General features: G+C 38.1%; 1 protein-coding gene across 1 annotated transcript in view; it reads left to right on the top strand.

Annotated features, from left to right (window-relative positions):
- The window catches only part of SENP7 (SUMO specific peptidase 7), a 245,214-nt gene that overhangs the window by 217,957 nt on the left and 2,464 nt on the right, over nt 1–24,793 (top strand). The window contains exons 16-21 of the mRNA XM_007945774.2: nt 2,385–2,477; nt 3,155–3,279; nt 6,555–6,607; nt 7,908–7,951; nt 8,058–8,126; nt 11,756–11,906. Of these exons, the coding sequence (XP_007943965.1) occupies nt 2,385–2,477; nt 3,155–3,279; nt 6,555–6,607; nt 7,908–7,951; nt 8,058–8,126; nt 11,756–11,906 (535 nt within the window). The remainder of the gene's footprint in view (nt 1–2,384; nt 2,478–3,154; nt 3,280–6,554; nt 6,608–7,907; nt 7,952–8,057; nt 8,127–11,755; nt 11,907–24,793) is intronic.

Raw genomic sequence — 24,793 nt, forward strand, 5'->3', positions numbered from 1 at the left:
AGATTAGAAAGAAAGGTATGGAGATCACTTCTAAAAATCAACCATTGAAAACCTAATGGATCACAATGATCTGATCCTCAGCTAATCATGGGGATGGTACAGGACTGGGCAGCTTTTCATTCCATTGTGTATGGTTGACATGAGTCCAGGCCCTACTTGACCCCGTCTAACAACTACCACAAGACTAAATGATAAGCTCATTACATGGTTCGCAAGATTTGGCTTCTTTCCATCTTCCCAAACTCATTATAACACTTTCCCCCATCACTCACCATTCTTCACTTTAACCTACTTCCTTCAGTTTCTGAATATGCTAAGCACTTTGCTGTTTTCTGCCTGAAGTGTTCTTCTCCTGCCGCTTTTCTTTTTTTTGCCTCACAGTATGATCTCTACTCATTTTCTTTCTTTCTTTTTTTTTATTGCTAAGTTTTTATTTTCCATCTTAAAGTTGTATATTCCATGAAATCAGGGACTCTATTTTCTTATTTTCTACTCTGTGTCCAGATTTGCACAGTACATTGGTGATACTGGAGACTTGTCATAAATTGAATTGTGTCCCCCCAAAATATGGGTCACCTTGGCTGGGCATGATTGTCAGTGGTTTTGGCAGTTATGTAGTTATGCGAGTTGGTAGTTATAATGATATAATCATCCCCCAGGATGTGATCAGCCAATCGGTTGTAAGGGAATTTGGTCGAGATGCAGCACCCTTACTCAGATCATAGCTTTAATGTAGCCTGCATCACCTTTTATCTTATAAGAGTCCTTAATTTGGACTTCTACTCAGTTGTGAGAGAATAAATTTATGTTTGTTAAAGCTATGCACTTGTGGTATTTCTGTTACAGCTGTGCAAAATAGTACTCAAAATGAAAGATAGTAAATAATGCATATTATTGAACACTGAGTGAACTGTTCTATACTTATTTGAGGATATTCTATGTATTGAGGATCTAAGAATAGAAGATTGTATTGTGGTCCTCATGTTCTTCCCTATTCTCCCTGCTCCACCCTGTTATATTCCCAATCAAATAATGTTAGCATAATGAGGAAGTCTACCAAATAACAACATAAGAAAACCAAGTGTCCTTAAAATCTTCAAATGGAAGACAAGTTAACAGACTGTGTACTAGTTGAAAATAATTTTTTATAGTCATTGTAATGGTTGAGTCTTTCTGAAATGAGCAAATTTGGTAAGCATATTTTATTATTTTATGTAGTTTATTTTCTACAAACTACCAGATGATCTCCCCAGCTTTTAGTGCGTTTTGGATCCCATTGTGTTTCTAATCTTTACCCCATGTTCAGGTGGTTAGATATTACTCAGATGAACAAGGACAAGACAAAGAAGTCTCATTCCTATATTACTTGTTATATAAATCTGTTAGAATGTAATTGTTTGCTTTATTCCCTGCATAAAAAGTGCTTTTGGTGGTTAAAGCATTTGGCTGCTAACCACAAGATTGGTGGTTCGAACCCATCAGCCACTCTGCAGAAGAAAGATGAGGCAGTCTACTTCAGTAAAGATTTACAGCCTTGGAAACCTCATGGGGCAGTTCTCCTGTCCTGTGGGGTTGCTGTGAGTCAAAATAGACTCAATGGCAGTGGGTTTTTTTTTTTTTTTTTTACATCTTCCTTCTTTAATTTCTCTAATGATGTAAAGAAAAATAACTAGTATTTTTGTGCATGTGTGCCAATAGGATTGTCTAGCATCTTGTTTTAGATGCCTTTCCTTAATTCCTTTGTGTTTTGTAACACATTTTAGTTGTTGGTTACAGTTTTTTCTGCTCTCATTAGATCATAAATTTAGGGCAGTGTGAGTGATTTTTTATTTGTTCTTAGGAACCTATTAAATATTTGTTGGAAGAGTAAAAGGAAACATGGATGAATGGTGGGTATACTTAACCTCATTGTCCTATAGTTGCCCTGTATATGACATGAAGAGAGATGAATTTCATCTTTAAAAATCTAAGACTATTTGCCTCATACTTCTTCCTCTGTTAAATTTTAACACTACAGAGATTTGGACTGTTATATCAAAATTTAACGATAATATTTTATATCATGCCCAGATAGAGTTAAACATAATTAATAGGTATATTTGTCTTTGTACTCTCAGTTACCAAGTCACTTATGGAATCCACAAAGCATTTTAAAGTTACTGGTTTTCTTCCATCCTTCTCTTATTGTTTATAAATAGTGATCAGATTTAAGAACAACCACGAATTAATAAAATATTTTCCTAATGTGTTAAATATGTTATCTCTTGAAGAGGATGGTTAAATAAACTAAATCTAGCATTTTTCAATAAATAAAAAATGACTCTTTAATTCATTATTTCCCAGTTTTGATTTTTATATATCAAGTCTTTCTTTCATATTCCCAGAATGGCACAGAGAAGACATAAAAGAGTAAGAACATGGACTCGTCACATAAACATTTTTAATAAAGATTACATCTTTGTGCCTGTAAATGAGTCGTGAGTATTTCATATTATTTAAAAAAAAAAAAATTGTAGGAAGTCCAGAAAAAAGTATTTTGTTGGTTTTTAAATTAATTATTAATAAAAACAGCATACATAAATTCCCAGTATCACTTCCCCAGTTTTGCCCCCTTTGTAAAAAGTAGCTAAAGCAATGAGTTACATATCTTGGATTTTTGGTTTGACAATGGTTATTTTATAAATACAGTGAGAAGAAAATGGGAAATGACCACAAGTCTATAATGACTGAGACATTGAAAATTATATTATCTTTTTGTACTCAAGAAAAGATAGCTAAATAAATTGTCAAAAAAATTTTTAAGATGACTCTTCAAGTATATTTAAGAGAACACACTTGGCAAGTGCTAATATAAAAAATAAATATACTGACAAGTCTCTTTGGTCTATTAATTAAAGCAAATCCTTAACAGGAAACACTGATGCTATGAAAGTAGTGAAGGTTGAATTTTACCGTAAGTAGTGTTACTGATGCTCTGGTAACTTTGGTTAATTAGTTTGGAATGTGTCCTTTATAGTACATGAGATATTATAATAGGCTCTTCTTCTAAATTAGTATGAAATGTAAGTCATACTCACTTTCTCAGATGTAGCTGCAGAATGTATTCTACATTGTTTAGATTTTGTATGTTAAGACTGTATTTCTTTCCCAACAGGTCTCACTGGTACCTTGCAGTTATTTGTTTTCCATGGTTAGAAGAAGCTGTGTATGAAGATTTTTTACAACCTGTATCTCCACAATCCCAGGCTCAGCAATCCCAGCAGCACAACAAAGCAATAGGTGACATGCTTAATGAAGAATGGTGTTTTTAATAATTATAACAATAGTATAATGGTTCCAGGGATTGATAAGAAGTTGAAAGGTAGTAAGTGTAGTATTTATTGTCATTAAAATAATTAGTTATTCATTGTCATTAAACTTACTAGAAGAATAAGAAGTCTGAAGGTTTAATAAGAAATTCCTAACCTTATGTATAGATAAAATGTAACTCTTAAGTTATATTGTTATATGAAGTTTTATCATAGCACTTTTTTATAGAGAAGCCTTGCTACCATTACCAAGACTTTATGCCATTGATCTTTAGGCACAGCTTGAAAATTCCCTTCCCTCCCCCTCTCTCTCCCTCCTTCTTCCTTTTGTAAATATAAATTAACATATTTCTAATAAACCAAACCAAACGCAACTGCCATTGAGTCAATTCTGACTTATAGCAACCCTTCAGAACAGAGTAGAGCTGCCTTATAGGGTTTCTGAGGCTATAAATCTTTATGGAAGCAGACTGCCTCATCTTTCTCCCATGGAGTGGCTGCTGTGTTCAAATGCCTACCTGTTTGCTTAGCCAACCAAGTGCCTAAACCACTTTGCCACTACTAATTCTACTAGGTGTTATAAAACAAACAACAGAAAAAAACAAACTCACTGCCATCAAGTTAATTAGACTTTTAGCTCCTTGGGTTTCTGAGGGGTATCTTTACAGAAGCAGATTGCCCAATCAGGTCTCTTATAATTCTGTAATTCTTCCATGAATTTTTTTTAAATGTATTTCAACCCAAAATCTTAATTAAATAAATAAACCTACTTTCTGTTAGAAAAAAAAATCAAAATTATATGCATGTTTTATAGCCTAAGTTGCAAGCAAAATTAATAATAATCGTTACCATGATAGTGGCCAAAACCTAAGGGGGAAAAAAGAAAAACTGATACAGCAACTGATTATTTTCTGGTTTCTCTAATCCTCCTAAACTTCAAAATTATATTTCTGCAAAACTCTACTAACGGAGGTTAGGCAAATTAACTCTTTTCTACATTAAAACTTCGAGAAAATATACACAGGCAAAGATACCATTTCAACAATTTCTCTATGTACGATTCAATGACATTAGTTACATTCTTCAACTTGTGCTACCATTCTAGCTGTTCTTTTCCACATTATTCCACCACCATTATCTTAAACTCACTGCCTCTAAGCTTCCCATCCAAGCTTTCAAGTTGCCATTGTCAATTTGATCTCACATGAGTAATTCTTTAAAAGAGAACCATGCTCAAAGTAGACGTATTTTACTAATTAAAATTATTTTTTGGGTTCAAAGAAGACTTCTAGGGATAGTTTTGGTTTAAGATTTCAAGATTAAAGATTATCTCAGGGCAGTAGTTCTGGGGATTCATGCAGTCTCAGTAACTTTGGAAAGTCTGGACTCCATTGTGAATTTGGAATTGAAAACAGCTATTTTGATTGTGAGCTATCTTTAAAAATTGTCTTTTTATTGGAAACTGGCTCAGCTAATTGGTATTTCAGGGGTTGGCTCTGAGTTTATGTATCATAACAGCTAGCCATTGTCAGTTTTATCTTTTGATAGGCTTTTATTTATAACATTAACCATGAAAAAATTAAAATAGATCCCAGCCATATAGCCAAACCACAACCAAATCCACTGCCATTGAGTCAGTTCCGACTCATAGCAACCCCCATTGAGTTTCTGAGGCAGTAAATCATTTTTTAATTTTTTTTTATGATTTGGGTGACAATTTACAGAGCAAATTTGCTTTCCGTACAGCAGTTCACATACACTTTGTCTCATGACACTGACTATAATTTCCCACAGTGCACCAGCTCCCCTCCCACTTCCTCCCCATAGTTATCTCTTCCCTGTGTCTTTCCCTCCCATGCACTCCTGCCCACCAAGCTGTCTTCCTGTGCATACACAGCCCTTCTAGTCTCCCATGATTGATCTCTCCAAGGAGGGCACCTATCTAATGTAAATGTTCAGCTCATATGCCTATCTTTTGTTTGGCTAGAAGCCATGGGAGTGGGTTCAATTCCAGACTTGAAAGGCAGCTGAGGGGCCATAGTCTCAGGTGTTTCACCAGGCTCTATCAGACCAGCAAACCTGGTCCCCCCTTTTTTTTTTTCAAATGGTTTTGAGTCTTGTTCCACCTTGTTTTCCCACTCTATCCAGGATTTCCTACAAAAATTCTCCTTTGAGTGGTTGACAGTGGTAGCTGGGCACCATCTAGTTCTTCTGGTCTTGTAAGTAGTCATATAGGCTGAGTATCGCATGGTGTACCAGTTACTTGGACTAATTCTTTCCATGCATCTTTGGTTTTCTTCATTCTTTGCTCTGGATGAGGGGAAACCCATCGTTGCATCTAGATGGCTGCTGGCAAGCTTTTGAGATCCCAGTCACTACTCGCCAAAGTAGGATGTGGAACAATGTTTTTGTGTAATATGTTATGCCAGTTGAGCTTGATGTCCCTTGCGACTATGGTCCTGAGCCTGTAGGTCCAACTGCTTGCCCCCTCTTGGTAGCTAGCTGTGGCGAAGAAGTGACTACAACCTTGTTTCTTGTCAGCCCTACTATATACCTGAGAATTTTTACAGAGCAGACAAATACACTGTCTGAAATAGACTGAAACATTGTCTCCCAACCCAACACATGGTCTTGGATATCCCTCCTTCATAGACATACCTAATAGTTCAGCCTGCCCATCCATCTGACAACGCATACATCAATGTTTGCCTTCACTGACAATTCAGTACTGTATGTGCAGAAGGGTTTATCTTTGTTGTCTGTATCTCCCATGCACTCTCTATGTCTTCCTTTTCCTCAGTGCCACCATGTTGATCACTCATATTTGGTACATTGCCTTTCTCTTCACCCAAATCAATATTTGTCTCTAGCTAGCTAACAATGTTCCCTCCTTCCCCTCCCATCCCTGGTAACCAACAAAGAAAATTTCCTTTCATAGATAACCTTTCCTTGACTTTTTGAGGCAGTAAATCTTCATGAAAGTTGATTGCCCAGTCTTTCTTTCACAGAGCGGCTGGTGGGTTTGAATTGCCAGCCTTCTGGTTAATAGTCAAATGTTTTAGGTCTTCTGGATCACCAGAATGCCTTCATATATATATAATATGTGTATCTATATACCCATATATATTTGTATATGTATGTAAATATATATTCATTGTTACTGCACATGCAAATTAAAATTTAAGCTTACCTAAATTACCCATATAAGACATACATTAAAGACTTATAATTATTATTTCTAACTAGATACTGATCTACATACTACTACAACACTATCTGTGGGTGCAGAAGATTCCCAAGTAAGTTACGGTCTTCATAGATGGGAAGGAAGGAAAATTTATGAATTTATAATGTTTATTATAAAGTGTGGCATTAGCAAAGTGGGCTGTGGTGGATATTGATGGTCCATAGTCAAAGTGTGCTCTTTTATGATTCTTTGACAGTTTTTGTAGGAGTAGGAAGGAGAACAAGAAATTTATCATTTCTTCTTGTATTTGTTTAGCTTGCTTTTAACTCCTTAGGTTTGTTTAATTTCTATTTTATCTGATGTTTATCTTGGTAGACTATTTTCTAATTTCTACAGATCAGATTTACTTTTATTCTCCAATTATGTCAGAAACTTTTTTGAACTTCGTTTTATTACTAACTTTAAGAAGCGTATTTTATATACAGTGTTACTTTCTATTATTACAAGTTGTGGTTAAAAATCATTATGTATAGACTCCAGGTCAAGGTCAATCCATATGACTCTAGAGGTTAAATAAAGTTACTATTACCTTTTCTTTCTGTGGTCCTCCAAGTGGGTATGCATGATCTAAATTCAGTGTCGTTATTGATTGAAGTAGCCACCTAATTAATTTTTTATAGGTACAGATAGCAGCAGCTTCCCTGGCACAGGGCTGTCTCTTTATTGCCAGTGATATAGGATGGGCTAGAAGAATGAGGTACTTTTCTGTTGTCACAGTGGCAAGATAGGGAATTCTTTCATGTTTCTAGGGCTAGATATTCCAATTGAATTCCTTGGAACACTATCTCTAAGATACAGTTTAAGATAAAAATAAATTGGGTAAAACCTGTGTACTATTATTCCTCTCTTAGAAATTCATTGCGCACATTAGAATAATAAGGTGCTAAGAAATAGTCCTGCACTAAAGAGACCTGATTAGATTTGAATGATCTGTTGTTTCATAAATTTTTTAAACATAAACAGATGTCATCAACAATAAAAACAATAACCTCCTCTCTACTGTTATCATAAATTAAATTGGAGAATGCATATAAAGAGAGTTTAAATTAACTTGTTTATCTCGGCCTAAAGTACTAACTCTAAATAGAAATAAAGTTCCACATTATTTTTTAGGACGCATTAAAATTTCATGCTCTTTGAGGCCACACACAAAAGCTCATAAAGTTAATTATACTAGTATGAAAAACTAAATCAATTAATTTTTGAAAAATGAAGTTAGCTCACTATGATGATGAAGAGAACTCTTTATTTGAATACTAGTTTCAAAGTTATTTGAAGCATTTTAAGGAGTTGTTATTAATTTATTCAAACTAGGTTTAATTCCAAACTCTTAAAAATTCATGTTATTTCAGAGTACCGAGACGAATATGTCAGTACCAAAGAAAATGTGTAAAAGGTAGGTATATGCTATAATAATAATAATAATAATACAGTTTTTTCAGATATTTAAGTATATTTCATATACAAGTATGTATATCTTGATTTTTTTTTGCTTTTTATAGACCATGTATTCTTATACTTGACTCCTTGAAAGCTGCTTCTGTACAAAATACAGTTCAGAATTTACGAGAGTAAGTAATGAGAATTTTACTCTTTAGCCTATTGTTCTGATTACCTCGTGCCACTCTGACAGGAATATACCACAAATGGGATGGCTTTAACAAACAGGAGTTTATTCTCTTAACAGTTTGGAAGGCTAGAAGTCCAAGTTCAAAGTGCCAGCCTCTAGGGGCTGTGTGAAAGCCCCTTGACCTTGGGCTTCAGCTCTGCCTCTTGCTCCTGGCCCACTGAAGCTAGAGGCATCGCTTCACACTGGCTGCTGAGGCAAACAGGCCCAAGGTGGACAAATAAAAGGGCACAGTCCCGATGTTATACCAAACCATATGGCAGGCCATTAATTCAAGTCCATTGAAAGTCCCAAGGTCGGCAGAGTGTGGCAGGCTGCTGAACAATGACACGGCTACATGCAGGGTCCAAGTGTGCCATAAGCTAGAGACCGTTCCCAAAGCTGCTGCTTATATACAAGAAGCCGATCACATACCCAAAGCAGCTACTCAGCTACTTGTGGTAGATCCCACCATGGAGTTGATTGCCAGTCTCATCATGGGGAATAACTTCCACCAGCTGCCCAGCTACTCAACCAGGCCCAGCCAAGTTGACATACAAATTTAACTGCTACACTTGTTACATAAAATTTGAGTAATTTTGAAGCTGTCATAACAATTACTAGAAAGTGAGGGCAAACATTGATATATGAGTGGATAGATGGGTAGACAGGCTGAACTTTTAGGTATGTCTGTGCAGGGGAGCAGTGTGCCCATGACCATGTAAAGAGTTCACAGACGATGTTTCTACAGGTGTATTGGTATGTTCTGTAAGAATTCCCGGGTATATAGTAGAGCTGACAAGGGAAAAGGTTGTAGTCACTTCTTGGCCACAGACAGCTACCTGGAGGGAGTGAGTAGTTGGACCTGTGGGCCTAGGACCATAGTCACCAGGGACATTAAGCTGAATTGGCATAATTTACTACACAAAAACATTGTTCTGCATCCTATTTTGGTGAATAGCAACTGGGATCTTAAAAGTGTGTAAACAGCCATCTGGGTGCAACAATGGGTCTCATGAGGATGCAGAGTAGAGGCAAATGAAGAAAACCAAAGATACATGGAAACAATTAGTCTAAGCGACTAGTACACCATGCGATCCTCAGCCTATATGACTATGAGACCAGAAGAACTAGATGGTACCCAGCTACCACTCAGCCACTCGGAGCATCATCTATGTAGGAGATCCTAGATAGAGTGGGAGAACAAGGTGAAACAAAACTCAAAACCATTTTTTTTTCTTTTTTTTAAAGGACCAGGTTTGCTGGTCTGATAGAGGCTGCTGGAACCACTGAGACTGTGGTCCCCAGCTGCCCTTCAGATCTGGAATTGAACCCATTCCTGTGGCTTCTAGCCAAACATAAGACAGGCATATGAGTTGAACATTTACATTAGGTAGATACACTCCTTGGAAAGATCAGTCATGGGAAAATAGAACGGCTGTGAATATACAGAGAGACAGCTCAGTGGGAAGGAGTGCATGGGAGGGAAGAGGTAACTATGGGGAGGAAGTGGGAGGGGAGCTGTTGCATTATGGGACATTGCAGTCAATGTCATGAGACAGTATATGTGAGCTGCTGTATGGAAAGTGAATTTGCTATGTAAACTGTCTCCCAAATCACAATAAAAATTTTAAAAAACATATTTATATGATAAATTACTGGAAAGACTATATCATGAATAATAATTTATTATTTATTTAGATGAAGTCTGCAAATCTAATCAATAATAAATTAGTCTATTACATGTTAATATTCAAGTGTTAATACTTTTCAAGGATTACATCACAAGTGAATTAGGAATTTGTATTTATAACAAAAAGCATAATTTTACAAAGAAGCATTGCAGATATTATCAAAAGTAACTTCAAAGTTAAAAGATAACACAGTCCACAAGACTCCCTGACTTTTCACACCAGTTGTAAGTAAGTTCAGAAGGACTCATAGAACTTGCTGAAAGCTGTTACACTACTGGATACGGTTTATTCAACTAAAGTAATCAGCAAAGGAAGAATTGCATATGGCAGATGTTTTGGTTGTCTGCTGCCACTCTGACAGGAATATACTACAAATGAGATGGCTTTAACAAACAGGAAGTTTATTCCCTTACAGTTTTGGAGGTTAGAAGTCCAAGTTCAAAGTGCCAGGCTCTAGGAGCTCGGTGAAATCCCCTCGACCTTGGGCTTTAGCTCTGCCCCTTGCTTCTGGCCCACTGAAGCTAAAGGCATGTCTTCACTCAGGCAGCTGCTGGCTGCTGAGGCTGACAAACCCAGTGTGGACAAGTGCAAAGGCACAATCCTGATATTACCACACCACACAGCAGGCCATTGATTGAAGTCCATTAAAAGTCCCAAGATTGGCAGAGCATGGCAGGCTGCTCAATGAAGACTTAGCTACATGTAGGGTCTAAGCATGCATAAGCTAGAGACCATTCCCAAAGTTGCTGCTTATATACAAGAAGCAGACCACATGCCTAAAGCAGCTACTCAGCTGCTTGTGGTCGATCCCAACATGGAATTGACTGCCAGTCTCATCATGGGGAATAACTATGACCAGCTGACCAGCCACTCAACCAGGCCCAGCCCAGTTGATAACAACCTTAACTACCATAGCAGAGTTCAGGAAAATACCAAACAAAGAGCTTCTAGTTATATTCTTCTTGTGGAGTTAAGACACTATTACTTTTTCATTATCAATGTGTGACAGTGTGCATGGCTTATAGAACACTAGGGAATCTCACCTGAACCTTGGTGTCCAGAGTTTGTTTGGGAGTCCATGTTATCATCATGGTTGACTGCCCACATGACTTGTCTTAGTTCCCAGATCCTCAGAAGATTAAGCTGGTACTGTGTGACCCTGAAATGTCACTTTACATCACATCATTTGTGTGGCTCACAGTTTATACCCTAAATCACATTGTTACTGTCTGGCTGGCTCACGGCCTCCAGGCAAACAAAGATACTCCTAGCAGCCATGATATTTCAAGAGTTTAGAGATTACCTCCCAGAAGCCAAAGAAAAGACCAGACTTATTTTTGGGCAAGGTCAGTTTCTTTACTGCACAGGTCACCTGGTAGCCTTTGTCTAATGCTTTCTTACAGGAAAATGATCATATGCCTAACATTCGGAGAAGGGGTGGAATAATTTAAAGAAACAACTAATCTGTACTGTAAAGCTGTTTACATACATTTTTATACCATCTTAGAAAAATACACAGACTCTTTAAAGTTCTTATTATTAAACGTGTGTGTGTGTGTGTGTGTGTGTGTGGTGTATCCATGTATAATTTTATAATTTAATACCGCCTAGAACAATCTAGTAATGAGACTTTTAAAATCACTTGTTGGTTTACTTTGTACTATAAATGACTTTAAGTATTTGAGTTACAAAAGTTGAATTGTTGAAGAAAAGTCTAACTTTATTCAGATTTTCTTTTAAGTACTGTTGTAAAGGCATAATTTAATGTGCACTGTTACGGTTTAGCCTTTGGATATTTGAGATAATATATCTGGCAGCAAATGTTTTTCTGCCTTTGTGAAAGTATTGTAATTGGTATGGGCATTTCTACTTGAGTCACTCTACTTATTGATGATTTCAGGTATTTAGAGGTAGAGTGGGAAGTCAAACGAAAAACTCATCGTGAATTTAGCAAAACAAACATGGTGGACCTATGCCCTAAAGTTCCTAAGCAAGATAATAGCAGTGATTGTGGAGTATATTTACTACAATATGTGGAAAGTTTCTTTAAGGTATGTGAAGATATAAATAAATAGTTCATTCACAAATACTAGCATAATTACAAATTACTGGACAAAGAGGAGAATGGTACTGGTAATCATGAAAAAAGAAAAGAGAAACAACAAATAGATGCATACATGATGCAGATATTGGAGTTAGCAGATTAGAATTTTAAAATGACTTGATTAATATATTTGAGAAATTAGAGGCAAAGATAAACAAAATGGGTGAAGAGATGGATTCTTTTTTTAAAAAAGTCCCTAACGGACATTGTAGAGATGACAATGTGCAGTGATATATCTGAAATTAAAAATTTATTGGATGGGTTTAATAGTAGACTGGTTATAGCAGAAGACAGGATTAGTAAGCTTGAAGACAGGCAATAGAAAATATCTAACTGTAGCTCAGAGAGGAAAAAAAAATATGAAGAAGAGCATAGAGTATATGACATAAACTGTGATATAGGCTAAAGGTCGGATTTACATGTAATTGGATTCACAGAAGGATAGGAGGGAGAGAGATAATGGGGCAGATAAAATATTTGACGTATAACCAAGGAAGCACAAACAGCCACAAACTGGATAAGTCCAGGGGCAAGCATGAGTGTTATTTTTCAGTTCACCAAAAGTGATAGGGATATTAAAGAAGAAATTTTTTTGACCTGTTTGGAGAGTGCTTAAAGGTACTTACAAAGCATGAGGGTTATAGTTTATAGTTACAGTTTTAGGCATTTTTAATATTGAGGAGGAACGATAATATATAGTAGAAGCCACATTATGGAAACTGTTAAATATCTGTGACCCCTTTTCCCCCTTGATTTCACATTGAAACTTCAAAGAGTAACAATTCTCTTTCTCACATATCCTTTCCAAAGAGATTGGATTCTAGAAGACTCAAAATGCCTTATTGTCTAACATGTTCTGAGCCTGTTACATAATTCTACTTTATATAACCTTAACCATTAGAATATACTTCTAATACAGGTTGTAGCACCATATAAACTTGCTGGGGAAAAAACAACAGACAAACAAAAGGCTAAACCCTGTGTTTTGAAAGTTCACATATCAGTATAACTGAGGTTAACTGAGTATAACTGAACTTAGTTTAAAAAGATAAGTTTAGGGCAAACCACTAAAGAAAGGCCCATGAAACTTGGTAACTAGACCCTAACAAAACAATAATAATTCTAATAAAAAATACTAATTCGGTTAAATTTCTAATAGTGTTTTTTCCTGGAATCAGTTTATCCTTTTAGTCTTGTACCCAGGGGTTCTTACTTTCAACATGTAAGTCCTTCTTACATCTGGCTTCTAGTAATTTCATCAGAATTATAAACATGATCCGGGGATAGCCAGCTTTTTATTATTATTATTGTTTATTTTTATTTTTTATTTTTGCAGTGTTCCCTCTCCTCCCCTCCCCACCCTGGGTAACCAACAAAAAAGTTTCCTTCCATATTTAAACCTTTCCTTGTCTTTTTACAGTAATGAACTAATAATACTATATTTGTCCTCCTGTGATTCACTTACTTCACTCAGCATAATGTCCTCCAAGTTCATCAACATTATGCTGTGTTCTGCAGATTCTACATTAATCTTTAGTGTTACATAGTATTCCATTGTGTGTATGTACCATAGTTTGGTTATCCATTCTTCTGTTAATGGACACCTAGGTTGTTTCATCCTTTAGCTATTGTAAATAGTGCTGCAATGAACATGGGTGTGCATATATCTGGTCGTGTCCTGACTCTCACTTCTTTCGGCTGTCTATCTGGCAATGGCATTGCTGGATCCAATGGTATTTCTAATTCCAACTTTTTAAGGAATTGCCATACTACTTTCCACAGTGGTTGTATCACTTGACAGTCCCACCAGCAGTGTATGAGAGTCCTAAACTCTCCACATACTCACCAGCATTTGTTATTTTCTGTCTTGTTGAACTTTGCTATTAGTGCTAGGGCTGGATGGTATCTTGTTTTGATTTATTACATCTTTCTAATGGTTAATGATTGTGAACATTTCTTCATGTGTTTGTTGGCTGCCTGAATATCCTTTTTGGTGAAGTGTCTATTCACGTCTTCTGCCCTTTGAATTGGATTGTTTGTCTTCTTGTTATTGAGGTGTTAGAGTTTTCTATACATTTTAGAGATAGGTCTGTCAGATATGTCGTTGCTGAATTTTTTTCCCAAATTTATAGGTTCTGTTTTGGAGAAATCTTTTGAGGCATACAAAAATTTAATTTTTAGAAGGTCCCATTCATCTAGTTTATCTTCAGCTGTTTGTGCATTTTGGGTTATGATTGAAAGTCTTTTTATTCCATAAATGAGGGCCCCTAAATTTGCCCCTAGTTTTCCTTGAGAAGCTTACAGTTTTAGGTTTCACATTTAAGTCTTTGATCCATCTAGAGTTAGTTTTTGTGTATGGTGTGAGGTACAGATCTCGTTTAATTTTTCTGCAAATGGATATCCAGTTTTGCCAGCACCATTTGTTAAAGAGACCATCTCTTCCCAATATACTGGGTTTCAACCCTTTGTCAAAGATCACCTGAACATAGGTCAGTGGACCTATTTCTGGGTTCTCAGTTCTGTTCTACTGGTCCATGTGTCTGTCCTTGTAACCAATACCAGGGTATTTTGACTACTGTGGCTGTACAGTAGGTTTTGAGCTCTGGGAGTGTGAGACCTCCTATTTTGTTTTTCTTGATCTTCCTTCAATAGTGCTTTGCTTATCCAAGGTCTCTTTCTTTCCATATAAAGTTAGTGGTTGGTTTTTCTGTATCCTTAAAGAATGTTGATGGGATCTACATTGGGATTGCATTGAATGTATAGATTGCTTTGGGTATTATCAACATTTTCACACTGTTCAGTTCTTCCTGTCCATGAACATAGTATGTTCTGCCATTTATGTAGATGTCTTATGGTTTCTTGAAAGTAGTGTTTTAGTAGTTTTCATTGTACAGAACTTTTGTGTCCCTAGTGAGATTTAGTCCCAGATACTTTCTTCTTTTGGTAGCTATTGTAAATGGTATTGATTTCTTTTTCATCAATCTCTTTGCTGATGTAGAGTAATCCAACTGATTTTTGTGTGTTGATGTTGTATCTTGCCACTGTGCTAAATCTCTGTTAGTTCCAGTAGTTTTTTTTTTCCCCCCTGAGTCTCTTGGGTTTTCTACATATAGCATCATATCATCAGCAAATAGGGATAGTTTGACTTCTTCCTTCTCAATTTGATTTCCTTTGATTTCCCTTTCTTGTCTTATTGCCCTGCTAACACTTCCAATACAGTGTTGAATGGAATTGGAAGTAGAGGGCATCCTTGTCTGGCTCCTGTCTGCCAGGGGAATGGTTTCAGTCTCTCTCCAGTCAGAATAATATTGGGTGTTGGTTTTGCATATATGCCCTTTATTATGTTGAGGAATTTCCCTTCTATTCCTATTTTGCTGAGAGTTTTGATCAAGAATGGGTGTTGGATTTTATGGCTTTTCTGCATCGATTGATGTGATCATGTGGTTGATTAGGTTGATTGTTTTTCTAATATTGAACCATTCGTTCATATTTGGTATGAACCCCACTTAGTCATAATGTATTATTTTTTGAATATGTTGTTGGAGTCTATTGGGTAGGATTTTGTTGAAGATTTTTGCATCTATATTCATGAGGGATATTGATCTGTAGTTTTCCTTTTGAGTGATGTCTTTGCCTGGTTTTGGTATCAAGGTTATGCTTACTTCATAAAATGAATTTGGGAGGAATTCCATCCCTTTTTATGTTTTGGATTAGTTTGGTGTCAGTTCTTCTCTGAGCGTTCAGTAGAATTCTCCAGTGAAACCATCTGGGCCAGGACATTTTTTTTTGTTGGTAATTTTTTAATTACATGTTCAATTTCTTCTTTTGTTATGGGTCTGTTCATATTTTCCACTTCAGTCTGTGTTAGTTTAGGTAAATAGTATGTTTCTAGAAATCTGTCCATTTCTTCTAGATTTTCAAATTTGTTGGAGTACAGTTCTTCATAGTTACCTGATACTGTCCTTTTAATTTTTTTGGTTCTGTGTGATTTTGCCCAATTTGTTTCTTATTTGTTTATATTCTCTCCCCCTTTTTCTGTTAAATTTGGCAGTGGTTTGTCAATTTTAATCTTTCCAAAAAACCAACTTCTAGTGTTGTTCATTATTTCTTTTGTCTTTTTATTTTGTTTCATTTCTTTTAAAAATTATTTATTTATTTTTGCAGTGTTTCCTCCCCTCCCCTCTCACCCCTGATAACCAACAAAGATGTTTCATTTATTTCTGCTCTTCTTTACCATTTCTTTTCTTCTGGTGACTGTAGGCTTTTTTTTTCCTGATTTTTGGAGATGTTGGGTTAAGGTGTTTATTTTGGCTCTTTTTTTTTAACGTATAAATTTATTGCTATAATTTGGCCTCTGATCACTGCTTTTGCTTTGTCCCAAAGATTTGGTAGGTTGTGTTTGTTTGATTCAAGGAATTTTTTAATTTCACATTTGTTTCTTCTATTACCCAGTCGTTTTCAAGGAGGGTGTTATTTAGTTTCCATTTGTTTGCTCTTTTTCCATTCATCTTCATATTGTTGATTTCTAATTTGATAGTATTGTGATCTGAGAAGATGCTTTGCTATATTTAAGCATATTAAAATTTATTAAGGCTTGCTTTGTGGTCTAACATATGCTCTATCCTGGAGAATGTTCCACGTGCACTGGAAAAGAAAGTATATTGTGCTGTTGTTGGGTAAAGTGTTCTGTAGATGTCTATAAGGTCAAGTCCGTGGATTGTATTGTTTAGTTCTTCTGTGTCTTTGTTGCATTTCTTTCCAGTTGTATCTTTGATTGAAAGTGGTGTATTAAAGTCTCCTATTATGACTGTTGTTGTTTTTAGGTGCCATCAAGTTGTCTCTGATTCATAGCAACCTCATGTACAACAGAACAAAATACTGCCCAGTCCCGTGTCAGCCCCAAGATCCTTACTATATCTGAGCCCATTGTTGCAGCCACTGTGTCAATCCATCTCATTGAGTGCCTTCCACTTCTTTATTGTCCCTCCACTTTACCAAGCATGATATTCCTTCTCGAGGGAGTGGTCCCTTCTTATAGCATGACCCAAGTAGGTTAGACAAAGTTTGGCCATTCTCACTTCCAGGAGCATTCTAGCTGCACTTCTTCCAGGTTACATTTGCTAGTTTTTTTAGCATGCCATGGCACTTTCAGCATTCTTTGCTAGCATCATAACTCAAAAACATCAACTCTTCTTCAGTCTTCTTTTTTCATTGTCCAGCTCTCACGTGCATATGAGGCGATTAAAAATACCATGGCTTTTGTCAAGCGTACCTTAGTCTTCAAGAAAACATCTTTGCTCTTCAGCAATTGAAACAGGTCCTATGCAGCAGATCTGCCCAGTGTTGCTATACGTCGTCTGATGTGTTGACTGCTGCTTCCATTGGTGTTGCTTGTAGAACCAAGTGGTATATAATCTTTGACAATTTCATTCTTTTTCTCCATTTATCATGATGTTGCTTATTGGTCCTGTTATGAGGATTTTTTTTTATATACTGAGGTGTAATCCATGTTGCAGGCTGTAGTCGTCAGTCTTCATCAGTAAATGTTTCAAGTCATCCTCACTTTCAGTGAGTGAAGTTGTGTCGTCTTCATAATGTAGGTTGTTAATGAGTCTTCCCCCAATCCTGATACCACATTCTTCTTCATATCATCCAGCTTCTCAGATTATTTGTTCAGCATACAGAATGAATAAGTATGGTGAAAGGATACAACCATGACACACTCCCTTCTTGATTTTAAACCATGTAGTGTCCCCTTGTTCTGTTTGAATGACAGCCTTCTGATCTGTGTACAAGTTCCTCATGAGCACAACTAAGTGTTGTGGAATTCCTGTTCTTCTCAATGTTATCCATAATTTGTTATGATCCACACAATCGAATGGCTTTGCATAGTCGATAAAACACAAGTAAACATCTTCCTGGCATTCTTTGCTTTCAGCCAAGATCCATCTGACATCAGCAATGATATCCTTCATTCCACGTCCTCTTCTGAATCCAGCTGGCATTTCTGGAAGTTCTCTGTCAATATACTGCTGTGACCGTTTTTGAATTATGGTCAGTAAGATTTTACTTGGGGGCAATATTAATGACAGTGTTAGATAATTTCCACATTCTCTGGGATCACCTTTCTTTGCAGTGGGTACAAACATGGATCTCTTCTAGTCATTTGGCCAGGTAGTTGTCTTCCACATCTCCTGGCATAGCCAAGTGAGTGCCCCTAGTGTGGCATCCCTTTGCTGAAACATCACAATGGGTATCCCATCAATTCCTGGACCCTTGGTCTTCACCAGTTCCTTCAGTGTAGCTTCGACTTATTCCTTCAGTACCATTGGTTCTTGATCATATGCCACCTCCTGAAATGGATGAACATCAACCAATTCTTTTCGGGACAGTGACTGTTCTGGTTACCTAGTGCCACTCTGACAGGAATATACCACAAATGAGATGGCCTTAACAAACAGGAGTTTATTCTTTCACAGTTTGGAGGCTTTAAGTCCAAGTTCAAAGAGCCAGGCTTTTGGGGCTGTGTGAAAGCCCCTCGACCTTGGGCTTCAGTTCTGCCTCTTGCTCCAGGCCTACTGAAGCTAGAGGCATCTCTTCATTCAGGCAGCTACTGGCTGCTGAGGCTCACAAGCTCAAGGTTGACAAATAAAATGGCACAATCCCAGTGTTACCAAACACGTTAACTCAAGTCCATTGTAAGTCCCAAGGTTGGCAGAGCATGGCAGGCTGATGAACAATGACACAACTACATGCAGGGTACACATGTGCCATAAGCTAGAGACCATTCCCCAAGGCTTCTGCTTATATACAGGAAGCAGACCACAGTCCCTAAGGCAGCTACTCAGCTGCTCACAGTAGATTCCATCATCTACACCATGGAGTTGATTACCAGTCTCATCATGGGGAACTCTACATCCAGCTGCCCAGCCATTCAACCAGGCCCAGCCAAGTTGACACAAAAACTGAACTACCACAATTCCATCCCTTGTCAACTTGGCATCTATACAGATCTTCAAGATCTCTCTCACTGGGTGGCTCCAGTCCCCTAGTTCCTCTAAGTGGTGACCTCCCTCCCTTGACCTGGTGGGCCCCTTTCCTCTCCCTTTTGGGCATGGCAGTCCTACCCTCTCACTTTTGGCAGCGGTTATGGCTCCATCCCATTGGCTCACATGAACGAGCAGCCCCTCACTCCAGAACCAAATTGGTGAAGGCCTGGCTCTTTGAACCCTAGGGGCTGTGGTGGTTGCTCCCCAAAGGCCATGGTCTTACCCTTTCAGACTGAGGCAGCTCTGCTTCCATTTTCTTGGTCTCTCTGCTTCTGCTGATTAATGCTAAGGCAACCCAGTCTGCTGGAAATCTTCCTGCCCCAAAAGCATTCAGCTTTCTTGCTCCATAGGCCAGCCAACCTGCTACTCCATTTCATGCCAGTCTTTTCTGCCAGTTAATGCCCAAAGGCAGCCCACTCTGCCAGTAAGCCACCTAACCAAAGGTATCAAACTTTCTCCTCTGTGGGCTGGTAAGGCTGTCAGCTGTCTCATGCCGGTTCTCTCAGCTCTGCTACAGCTATCTCTCATGCTGGTCTTTGGGCTCTGCTCCTGCCATCTCTCATGGTGGTCTCTTGCTCTGCACCGTCTGTCATGTTGTATGCCGGGGTCTCTCTGCTGGGGTATTGGGTGAAGGATGCATTATATTCCTGTTTCCACATTTTAGGTGTCTGTCAGAGCAGCGCCCCACTCTCTTGGTATCATGTTCTGTTCTGATTACCTAGTGCTACTCTGACAGGAAATATACACAAATGGGATGGCCTTAACAAACAGGAGTTTATTCTCTCACAGTTTGGAGGATTTAAGTCCAAGTTCAAAGTGCCAGGCTCTAGGGGTTGTGTGAAAGCCCCTCGACCTTGGGCTTCAGCTCTGCCTCTTGCTCCAGGCTCACTGAAGCTAGAGGCCATCTCTTCACTCAGGAAGCTACTGGATGCTGAGGCTAACAAGCTCAAGGTTGACAAATAAAACGGCACAGTCCCAATGTTACCAAACCACATGGCAGGACGTTAACTCAGGTCCATTGTAAGTCCCAAGGTTGGCAGAGCATGGCAGGTTGCTGAACAATGACACAGTTACATGCAGGGTCCATGCATGCCATAAGTTAGAGATCATTTCCCAAGGCTTCTGATAATATACAGAAAGCAGACCACAATCCCTAAGGCAGCTACTCAGCTGCTCACAGTAGATTTCACTATGGAGTTGATTACTAGTCTCATCATGGGGAATACTCCATCCAGCTGCCCAGCCACTCACCCAGGCCCAGCCAAGTTGACACACAAACTGAACTACCACAGTGACTCTGTGTATTCCTTCCATCGTCTTTTGATATTTCCTGCATCATTCAATATATTGCCCATAGAATCTTTCAGTATTGCAACTCGAGGCTTAAATTTCCTTTCAGTTCTTTCAGCTTGAGAAAGGCTGAGCATTTTCTTTCCTTTTGGCTCTCCAACTCCATGTCTTTGCACATTTCAGTATAATAGTTTGTCTTCTCGAGCTGCTCTTTGAAATCTTCTGTTTATCTCTTTTATCTTATCATTCCTTCCCTTTGCTTTAGCTACTCTTGGTTGAAGGGCAAGTTCCAGAGTCTCTTCTGACATCCATTTTCATCTTTTCTTCCTTTCCTGCGTTTTAATGACCTTTTTCCTTTCTTCATGGATGATGTTATTGATGTGATCCCACATTTCCTCTGGTTTTTGGTCATTGGCGTTCAGTGCATCAAATCTGTTCTTTAAATTATGTCTAAATTCGGGAGGGATATAACCAAGGTCATTTTTTGGCTCTCCTGGACTTGTTTTAATTGTCTTCAACTTCAGCTTGAACTTGCAAATGAGCAGTTGATGGTCTGTTCCATGATCAGCACCTGGGCTTGTTTTGGCTGAAGATAACTGAGCTTCTCCATCACCTCTTGACACAGATGTTGTCAGTCTGATTCCTGTGTACTCCATATGGTTAAGTCCACATGTATAGCCACCATTTGTATTGTTGAAAAAAGGTACTTGCAATGAATAAATCATTGGTCTTGCAAAATTCTATCATGCAATCTCCAGCATTATTTCTATCTCCAAGGCCAAGTTTTCCAACTACCAGTGATTCTTCATTGTTTCCAACTTTTGCATTCCAGTCACCAGTGATAATCAGCACATTTTAATTCCTTGTTTGGTCAACTTCACATTGCAGAAGTTGGTAGAAATCTTCAATTTCCTTGTCTTTGGCTTTGGTGCTTGGTGCGTAAATTTGAACAATAGTAGTAGTAACTGGCTTTCCTTATAGGCGTATGAATATTATTCTGTCATTGACAGCATTGTACCTCAGCACAGATCTTGAAACATTGTGACGATGAATGCCATGCTGTTTCTCTTCAATTTGTAATTTGTGACACAGTAGATCATATGGTTATCTGATTCAAAACTGGTCCATTTCAGCTTACAAATGCCTAGGCTATCGATCTTTATGCATTCCAGTTCATTTTTGACAACTTCCAGTTTTCCTAGAGTCATACTTCATACATTCCATGTTCTGATTATTAATGGATGTTTGCAGCTGTTTCTTCTAATATTGAGTTGTGCCACTTCAAGAAATGGAGGCCCGAGAAGCTCTACTTTATCCATATCATTAAGGTATTCTCTACTCTGATGAAGCAGCTCTTTCCCAGTCATATTTTGAGTACCTTCTGACCTGAGGGGCTCATCTTCTGGCACTGCATCGGACAGTGTTTCTGGGCTGTTTGTAAAATGTAATATATCAGACAGTGTTTCACTACTGGCCTCTTCCTTTTTCCGAGTCTTTCTCAATCTAGAAGCTCCACCACAACCAGTCCACCATGGACACCCCTGCTGGCACAGTATCCAGCCTCACAGCACCATGCAAGCCACTGTAGTATGGCAAACCAACAGATAAGTTCATCTTCCTTAGCTGTTCCGACTGCTCTGCTCACTTCCTGGGATTCCCCCTACCTGTTCCTGCCAGCCCTGTCTTCCGCTTCTTGCTGCCTGGCGCTGTCCCCCCCACACACACACCTGTTCCAGTCACTGGCTCTGTCTGCCACTGTTCCCTGTCGCCTGTGGGCTGTCCCCAGCCCTCCTTACCTGTCCTGGCCACCAGCCCTTTCTGCCACTGCTCCCTGCCCCTATAACTGTGGAATCATCTATTTGTCTTTTCAATTCTGTTAAAGTCTGATTTATGTATTTTGGGGCTCTTTCATTGGGTGCATAGGTATTTATTATGGTTATATCCTCCTGTTCAGTCAGTCCTTTAAACATTATATAATGTCCTTCCTTGTCTTTTATGCTGGTTTTTGTCTTAAAGTCAGTTTTATCAGAAATTAATATTGCCACTCCTGCTCTTTTATGGTTGCCATTTGCCTGATATATCTTTTTCCAAACTTTGAATTTTAGTCTATTTTTGTCTTTATCTCTAAGGTGTGTCTCTTGTAGACAGGTTATTGATGGGCTGTGTTGTCTTATCAATTCTGCAACTTTCTGTCTCTTGAGTGGTGCATTTATTCATTGACATTCAGTATAATTATCAACAAGTATGAATTGGTTGCTGTCATTTTGTTATGTGCTTTTTGGTGATGTTGCTGATTTTTTTGTTCCATATAATTTTCTGTGCTGAGCTTGTTTTGTTTATGAACCGTGTTATCACTTCCTTCATTGCTGTTGTTTTAGTATTTGCTAAATATTTGTGCTTTTCCCCCTTTTTTTTTTTGTGATGTGACGGTTTATCATTTTTCTTTGAGGTTACCCTGTAATTTATAATATTCTTCCCAAGTTTAGAACAGACTGTTCTGTCTTGCAGTTATCTTGATTTCTTCACCATTTAGAAGTTCTGTAACTACACAGTTTTTTCCCTCTTTTTTGTTTGTAGTTGTCCTCATTTGCCAATTGATATCTGTGGTTCCCTGTGTACAGTCTTGTAGGCTTATTTAGTTTGGATACTTCCATAATTGGGTTGGTTTCTGGGTTATGTCATTATGTGTGTGAATGGTTTGTTGTTGTTTGCTCTTGTTGGTTCTCTGTCCAAAGGACTTCCTTTAGCATCTCTTGTAAGGTTAGTCTGGTTTTAACAAATTCCCTTAATTTCTGGAATGTCCTAATTTCACCATCATATTTGAGGGATGATTTTGCCAGGTTTTATAATTCTTGGTTGGAAATTTTTTCTTCCAGGGTTTGTTTTATATATACCATCTCACCTACATGGTTTCTGCTGAGAAATCAGAGCTTAGTCTTACTGGTTGCCCTTTCTAGGTAACTTTTTGTTTTTCCCATGCTTCTTTCAGCATTCTTTCTTTGTGTTTGGTTTTGGTGAGTTTCATGATAGCTTTCTTGGTGATTTTCTTTTGGGATCTATCCTGTTTGGGGTTCATTGGACTCCTTTAATAGATATATTCTCATCTTTCATCATATCAGGGAAATTATCTTCCAATAAATCTTTGACAGTTTTCTCTATGGTTTTCTCTGTCTTTTCCTGTTCTGGAATTGATACATGTAGGTTTTTCCTCTTGATGGTATCCCACATGAATCTTAGGCTTTCTTCATTTTGTTTTTATCTTGTTTCAGATTGGTCCTGTCTTCCATTGATTCAATTCTACTCCTTTGCCTGTTCAATGTGTTATCTGTTTCTGAAAATTTAGCATCTGTCTTCTGGATTTCTATCTGTAGATTTTGTATAATTTCTAATTTTTCATTTATTTTGTTCTTGTATTGTCTTCTGAAATTGTTCTAGGGTTTTCTCTGTATTTACCTCAATTAGGTCACTGTTCCCCTTGATGTGTCTCTTAATCCACTGAAAGTACCTAAATATAATTCTTTTGAATTCCTTATCAGGGAATTCCAATGCTGCACCTCTTCCTCAGGGATGTATTCTGGTTCTCTATTCTGGTCCCTTGTCTCTACTGCTTTATCTTCCTTCTCTGTGTGGACTGTGATCTTCTGTTGTCTCTGAGACATTGTGACATGTTTGTGTTTATATTTAATTGGTGATTGTATGTTGGAGTGATTTGCTGAAGATTTTCATTTTCTTTTGATGTTATCTGAGTAAACAGGGTACTGTACTGCTCTATTTGCTCGTTGGCAGCACTTAAGCACTCACCACTTGTTTCCTTTCCAGTTGTCAGCCTCCTGTATGTCCATGTTGTCCTTGGCAAGTAGAGCCTATTCTTAGGTCCTTGGAATCTGAACGAGAATGCGGTTGCTTTAAAAATCCAAAATGGCTGCTGCTTGTAAACATTCAAAATTGCTGCCCTGTCTGGACAGCTGAACTTCCACAGCTCAGTTTGTCTCCTTTGCTGTTTTCCTTTTTAGTCACCAGCCACTGGTGCAGTCGTCCATGCAGCCCTTGGCAAGCAGGGCCGAGTTTTAGGTTAATTCTCAGGTCCTTACACCACTTGGAAAATATTCAGGTCACCTGTACCATCAGGAGAGCTGACAGTCCTCAGCTCCATTTGTTTCCTCATTTGCGGTTTTCCTTCATGTTCTTCTACTACCAAAAAAAAAAAAAGAAACCACCAAACTTACTGCTGTCAAGTTGGATCTGACTCGTAGCAACCCCTCCTTGGGTTTCCGAAGTGGTATGACTACAGATTGCCCAGTCTTCCTTCTGAAGAGTGGCTGGTGGGTTTGAACCACCAGTCTTCTGGTTAGCAGTCAAATGCCTTAGGCACCAGAGCTCTGTATCCTCCCTTTCAAAGTTCAGGGCTGCAGGATTATCTTCTGTATCTTTGGCAATTGATTTCTCTTTTCTTGGTTGGAGAGGTCTGTATAGCTTGTCTGCCTATTCTACCATC

Source organism: Orycteropus afer, unplaced genomic scaffold, assembly GCF_000298275.1.
Source record: "Orycteropus afer afer isolate SDZICR_OR568_19922 unplaced genomic scaffold, OryAfe1.0 scaffold00143, whole genome shotgun sequence".
Classification (NCBI taxonomy): Eukaryota; Metazoa; Chordata; class Mammalia; order Tubulidentata; family Orycteropodidae; genus Orycteropus; species Orycteropus afer.